This window comes from Manihot esculenta, chromosome 11 (genome assembly GCF_001659605.2).
Source record: "Manihot esculenta cultivar AM560-2 chromosome 11, M.esculenta_v8, whole genome shotgun sequence".
Taxonomy (NCBI): Eukaryota; Viridiplantae; Streptophyta; class Magnoliopsida; order Malpighiales; family Euphorbiaceae; genus Manihot; species Manihot esculenta.
The window spans coordinates 3,059,623-3,066,881 of record NC_035171.2 but is presented as its reverse complement, the minus strand read 5'-3'; the positions used below and the strand labels follow the sequence as shown (position 1 = coordinate 3,066,881).

Genomic DNA, 7,259 nt, shown 5'->3' with positions numbered 1-7,259 from the left:
ATTTATAATATATATAAATAAATAAAATTTATAAATATTATAACGAATTTAAAAACATGCAAGGTTAGATAATATTAGTATATTATAAAAAAGTTTATAATATCTTTAATATAAAGAGATTAATCAATAAATTTTTTTATAAAACTGAAAGATAAATTAATAAATATTTTTAAATTATATAAATTAAATAATAAAATAATTAATAATTAAAATTAATATAAAGATTAACTATTAAATTTCTTGAAATATTAAAAATATTTTAAAGTTTTTAATATTAAAAAAATCAATTATTGAGTTTTCTTGTAATATATAAATTTAAATAATAACTTTTCATAAATAATAAAATTTTAATTTAACTATTATTGGTCAAAATTAGTGAAGTAGTTATATTATTGAAATAAACATTTAAAATTGTTAATAAAAAAATTTAAATTTTTTATTTGCTAAATGCATATTTATATACTTATATTTTAATATTATAAAAAAATTTATAATTTTTTTTTGAATAAAAAATTTATAATTTTTTTTAAAAATTAAGGTTTGATATTGGTTTTATAATAAAAAGTACTCCGTATTTTTTATTAGCAAAATATTATTTTTTTATTAATTCCATTAACATTTAATGATAAAATATTAAATATTTAATTTAAAATTGTATTTAAATCTGTATATGAGTTTCATCTAAAAATTTTTTTAAAAAGATTAAAATAACGGTTGACATAATTAAATATTTAAATTTTTTTATTTTCTCGTACCGTAACTCCATTTATTTTTCTATTTATTCAAAGATAAATAACGATCGAATCTCTAAAAATTATTTTTTTCTTTTACAGTATTCTTATTACATCATATTACACACATAAAAGAAATTTTTATATTTTAAAATAAAAAAAAATTGACATCTAAAAATTTAAATTCTCTTTTTTTTTATTATACAGTTTTTATGTATTTAATCTAATCAGTCCTAAATTTAAAATCTATAATTTTCGGAGAAGTTTCACTATTTTTAATTTTATTGATATCAAATTAAATTAAATATATAATATTAACTTATTTCATTTTATACACAAATACAAAACAATTTGTATTTCTCTTATTTACTGTCATTTCTCAAATTTTTTAGATATAAAATTTAAATAATTATAAATATTTAAATTCTTTAATTTTTATATATTAAAATAGATTAATATCTGAATTAAAAAATCTATAATTTTCTCAAAACTTTCAAATTTTCAATTTTCTTAATATAAAATGAAACTAAATATATAACATTAATCTTTTTTTTTTTATATATATATACAAACACAAAACAATTTAAAATTTTCTTACTTATTATTATTTCAGTACATATTCAAATAAATATAAACATTTATTTTTTTTAATTTTTATATGTTAAAACAGATTATTTTTAAATTTAAAATATATAATTTTTTTTAAAGTTCTCACCATTTTCAATTACTCTTATCTTTCATGATTAAAATAAATATTATAGAACAAATATTTATATCCATTCAAACACCTTATATAATTAAACTATTTTTATTACTATTATGAAAATATAAAAATTTATAATAAAGTTTTCAAATTTCATAATACACATTTATCAAGTTATAATTTATGTTTTGAAGAAGAGAAGGAGAGAAGGAGAGAATTTATAATTTATGTTTTGAAGAAGAGAAGGAGAGAATGATAGAATAAAAAAGAAAAAAAGAGGATTTAAGTTTTTAAATATAAAAGTTTTTTTTATATGCATTATATAATACAATAAAAATATAGTGCGATGAAAAATATATAAATCCATCCGTAATATAAAAATTACAATATAATTTACCTAATTATTATTTAGCAGCATACAAAATAGAGGCTTGCACGCCAAATATTTTCAGCTCCCATCGACATTGGGACGTGATATGAGACTACCTTGGACTGGGAGCCGTTTCAGTGTAGATTTCCAAAGACCTCATTTCAAGTGAATTGATGGATCTTGTCCTTCCTCTATCCATCCTCTGAGATCCAACAACAGCTGTTACCATACCCAAACATTCCTTCAGTTCAATCAATACATCAGTCATGTCTGGCCTTCGAGTTACTGTATTCAGTACACAGGAAAGAGCTATTTCCACAGCTTTCCAGGCAGAATTGGTATCGAAGTCTCCCTGTAGCCTGGGATCAACTATGCTTCTGACATCGCCATTCTCAATTATTGGTGTAACCCACTCTTGTATTCGAATAATTTCTCCATTGACGTCTCTTCTTATGGCAGGCTGACCAGTTATCAGCTCAAGTAGAATTATCCCAAAGCTGTATATGTCGCTTTTCTTATTAAAGTTTCCTGATGACTGAGCCCTAATTGAAAAATGAAAAGAAATTGGATATCAGCATATCACTGGCTGAAAAAGTTTAGAGAGCATTAGAATAAATGTGGAGCTGAGAACCTACTGAGGATCCAGGTAGCCGATTGTGCCTGCAGGACGAGTTGTTATATGTGAACCACTTTCATTTGTGAAAGCTCTTGATAGCCCGAAATCAGATATCTTTGCTCGCAATTTTTCATTCAATAAGATGTTGGAAGTCTTCAAATCCCTGTGGATTATCGGTGGCTTGCAACCGTTATGTAGATATTCCAGTCCTGCAACTCCCCATTTAGAATTGGATAACACAAAGAAGTAAGAAATTATCAATGAAGAGAAAAATTAAATAATATGAAATGGATCAAATAGGAACCCTGTGCTGCATCTGCTGCAATCTGAAGTCTTTCATTCCAATTCAAAATACTTCCACTTGTCTCTGCAATCAAATTATGTAAACAATCTTCTCTTTCAGTTGGTGTTGTTCAAAAAAAATGAGAGGCATAGAACAAGTTGGTTACCTGTTAAATGCTCTCGCAAATTTCCATTAGCCATGTATTCATAAATCAGAGCCTTATTATGACGGTCATCACAGTGGCCAATTAGAGAAACCAAGTTTCTGTGATGAACAATCATCAACAGTTGTGCCTGCATTCCAAATTGCTAATGCATTTTAGCTAACATAAGTGAAGTTAGGATTCAAACAAAGAGCAAGTAATTCGATTGACATTGAACTTGCAGAATCTGACCTCAGATTGAAATTCCTTGTAGCCTTGCCTTGAATTTTGAGAGAGCAATTTGACAGCAACTTGAACGTTATCTTTCAGAGTCCCAAAGTAAACTTTTCCGAACCCTCCTTCTCCGATGATGGTTTCAAAGTTATTAGTATTACTTACGATCTCCGAATAACTAAAGGACCGATTCGTTGAAATTACTAGTCCTTCCTTCTTAGATTGTGATGTTGCTGGGAAAGCATCAAAGTAAATGTAATTTGAAAGATGCAAATATGTAGAAAGAACAAATAGTTGTAAAATCATCCTTGCCGCAATGAGCATGATCATAATTGTAAAATTACCCTCTTGTCTTTTCATTCTCCAAAAGAAAAATATACTGCTGAGGAAGAGAAGCACCATAACTGTTGCAAAGGATATAACAACTGGAAGGAGAACATTGTGCTTCTTTTTCTCGCAGGAATCTGTCTGGCAAAGACTTGGATTGCCTTCCAAGCTGACATTAAGCATAACATCGTTAAATTTTTTAGTAATCAATTATCATATGACTGATGATGATGTGATGGCCGCTAAGGCCTAAACATAAAGCGAAACAGTTCATCTTGTAAGTAGGAAAAGCAAATTGAAAAGAGGCAAAGAGAAAGTACAAGCATTTTCAAACCTCAGCTGCAGCAGTCCATTGTTAGCTTTTTGGACAAGAGACTGAGGAACTGAACCTGTTAGCTTGTTTCCACTTAAATTTCTGGGGAAAAAAAAAGTAGGAGGTAAATTACCTGTATACTCTGATCTGAAATTTCTCACGGCAATATCAAAGCCTATTAACTTACAGAACAGTTAAATTTGGCAGTTGTGCTAAAAATTCTGGTACTGTTCCAGTCAGTTCATTACCTGATAAATCTCTGAAGGAAAAATAAATTGCATATAGTTAGATTTTTAATTTTTCTAAATGAGTAGATGCCACATAAATATGCACATATAGACTTGCATAATGGAAATATGTATGTACGCTGGTGCCTGCTTTCTTCGTTGTAACTCAAACGGCAGATTGTGCCTGCTGGTGTTTGTTTGCAATTTAACTCAGAACCAAAAATTTGTTACAAGTGAAGTAGTCAACTAATACTTACAAGAATCGTATGGCTGTGAGATTGGAGAATGAGGAAGATATTTTTCCAGTCAACCTACTTCCACTGAGGTCCCTGCTCATGATTTGCTTGAGTAAGAGAAAGATATCTTGATAAACAATATAATATATGTTGTTGTGTACAGTCTTGTAATTATTCGAAAATGAACTCACAGAGAGATGATTCTTGGGGAATTAGTGTCGTAGCTGCAGTTCAAGCCAGCCCAAGAATAATCTCTTGGCAGACACGGGTCTCCTTGCCAGCTATCATCTTTATTAATATTGTACATTTGCTGGATGACCGTCATAGCATCAACTAAAATGATTCGTGAGAAAAAGCACAAGATGAGAAAAGAAAGAATCTTGTAACAAATCGCAGAACGGAAGAGAAACGGAGATAAAATATCCTACCATCTGCTGGGTCTGTGGGGGAAACAAGTGGCGGCATTACATAAAAAAGCTCAAAGGCATTAAGGATAGGTGGAAGGTCAGACCGTACAGTTTGATTTATAATGAAATCCACAAAGCCATTAACTCTTGATTTACGAGGTCCGTAACAAGTGGTAAGTGGGTTCAAGTAGTGGAGGGTAATACGTCTATAGTTGGCACCGTTAAAACTGATGGTGAATTCCCTTGGGCGTTTGCCTTTGCCTTGTGAAATCGGTAATATTTCGGCGAAGTGAAAGCAGGCATAGTATTCACTTTCATTACCATAATTATACCCACCGGAATAGTAGCGACCAAATGATCTGAGGGGACTTCGTAATTGGACCGCAGTTCTTAAAACGTCAACCGGCGTTTTAAGGGTGTTGTTGATGCTCTGAACCTCAATATTTGAGGTAGTGTTCAATGAAATGCATTCATTAATAGCACTTGTATCCCGTGTATCCCATATGCGATCATACACGTCATTCTTGTACCTGAAATCCTGACCATCTCACATTTTGTTGAAAATAAAACTGCTAATATAAAAAAGAAAAATTAAAACATCTTACCTGACCGTCCTGCAACAGTTGCCAAGGTCATCTCTTCTAAGTGTACTTAGGGATTTGGACTCGATTTTATAAATAGAATTATTCAGGGGTCTGAGTTCTAGTGCTGAGATAAAAGGTGTTCCAGATAAAGTATTTACGAGACATATGTTAATAACATCGGTTAATGAAAAATAAATAATCTCATTCATCCACGGCTGTGATGCATTTGAAGGATAGACTGTCATCCAAAAATTAACACCAAGATACACATCAAACTTTGGCATTCGGTTCTGGGTATCGTAATTCCCATATTTGAAGAATGCTCTGATGAGATAATTTTGATTCTTGCCATTCTCAGGTCTCAATTTGTAGCAATTCTTTCTTCCTTTTGGAAAGAACCTTAAACTATGCAATATACGTCCAGTATAAGAAGAATCATCATCATCATCGTATCCGGGAGACACGTACTTGTTTTCTCCGGTGCTTGTGAAATCTTTGTCAGACTTGTAAAATATTTCCATTTTCTCATCGAAATAATCTTGATCCACCCCACAATCAATACTCAAGAAACCTAATAATTTTTTTCCAAAAAAAGAAAATCAATTATTCTTCTCAATACACATTATTGGATCAAAACAAACTTAAAACAATACAAAATCATCAACAATTAATGTCCATCAAATCAGCAAAACATAATAAGGATACGTTAAGTTGTCCACACGTACCCGAGTTACTGGCGGCGAGCTTTCTTTTTTCAGCAAGCTTGTCATCCTTTGCTGCAGCTAGTTTTAGGTTTCTGAAAGTAGCAGACAGCAGAACGAAGATTAACCATAGTGTAACTGAAACCACAGCTTTCCGTCCATCCATGTTCATCCTTTCCTCGCAATTTCTTTGAGTTTTTAATTTATAGCCACTTGTAAAGGAAAAAAAAAGTAAGTCAATAGGTGAAAAAAGTAAATTATTTTTAACGTTTCATATGGTATTATATACATATATGGTATTATACAATTCTCATAAATATATGTTGCAACTCTCTAAATTTATTTTAAATAAATTATGTACTTTGAATAATTTTTTATAATTTTTATATGTATTAAAGTTATTTAATAATTTTCTTATTCTCCCCTTTTAAATTCTGTGTTTTTATTTTTATTATAGATATAAATTTAATTTGATAATTGTTTTTAATGATTAAATTATTTTTATGTGTTTTTAAAATATGTTAAAATTAACTCATATATCTTTTTATTTTAAAATGTCAGTAATTTAGCTTCTATATTTTAATTTTGTCAAATGAAAAGTCGATATATTTAATTTTTTATTAATTATCTTTAAAATAATTAAAATTCTTTCAAATATATAATATTATATTTAATTATTAGATTATATCAAAATATATAATATCAAAATTATTGGATTATATTAAAATTAAAATATATTTTAATTATTTAATTTCTTTGTTTTAAATTAATCATTAGTTTATTTTTTTAATTTTAAGAAATAAATGAATTGAGTAGAATCAAATTTTAAAAAATTCAAATTTATCGTGGAAAATGAGGAAGTCAATTTGTTATTTATTGTGGAAAATGAATGAAACAAACAAAATAAATAAACTTGAGAAATACTTCGTTGAAATTGAAGATGAAGAAGACTAGTCTTATATTAAAGCCCTTTCTTTCCCTTAAACGTTTTTAGCTCGTGACAATGGTTGGAAACTTATCACCGTAGACCTATCAAATCCATAAATAAATAAATATTATCTTCATTCTCCCTTTTAAAATTTTATTATTAGATCATGCTAATATAAATTATTGAAAACTCTTAAGATATACCTTACCTAAATGTTTTTATTTTTATTATAATAAATGCATCTTTAATTCATTTAAATAAATTCATCGGTATATTCATTCACCTTTCGGTTCCCATATATATAGTCATGATACCGGTTATATAAAATCTAAACGTGATCACTAGGCAAAAACCGTTGTTCAATCATCTGCTTTATCAACACTCAGTTTCGTATGGGTTCCGGCCTCTTTCGATAGCGTTCGTTTTGAATCGAATTCCACCAGACTGCTACACTCTT

At 28.8% G+C, this 7,259-nt stretch overlaps 1 protein-coding gene across 1 annotated transcript; it reads right to left on the bottom strand.

Moving 5' to 3' along the window:
• Positions 1–1,857: 1,857 nt before the first annotated feature.
• Positions 1,858–6,050, bottom strand: LOC110607707 (putative leucine-rich repeat receptor-like serine/threonine-protein kinase At2g19230). Its single transcript, XM_043961969.1, has 13 exons — positions 5,899–6,050; positions 5,211–5,744; positions 4,611–5,135; positions 4,374–4,515; positions 4,204–4,275; positions 3,907–3,978; positions 3,741–3,821; positions 3,424–3,575; positions 3,098–3,312; positions 2,870–2,996; positions 2,725–2,787; positions 2,440–2,629; positions 1,858–2,346 (listed from the first exon to the last, which is right to left on the bottom strand). The coding sequence occupies exons 1-13, from the start codon at positions 6,044–6,046 to the stop codon at positions 1,917–1,919; spliced, it is 2,751 nt and encodes a 916-aa protein (XP_043817904.1). The 5' UTR covers positions 6,047–6,050; the 3' UTR covers positions 1,858–1,916.
• Positions 6,051–7,259: the final 1,209 nt, after the last annotated feature.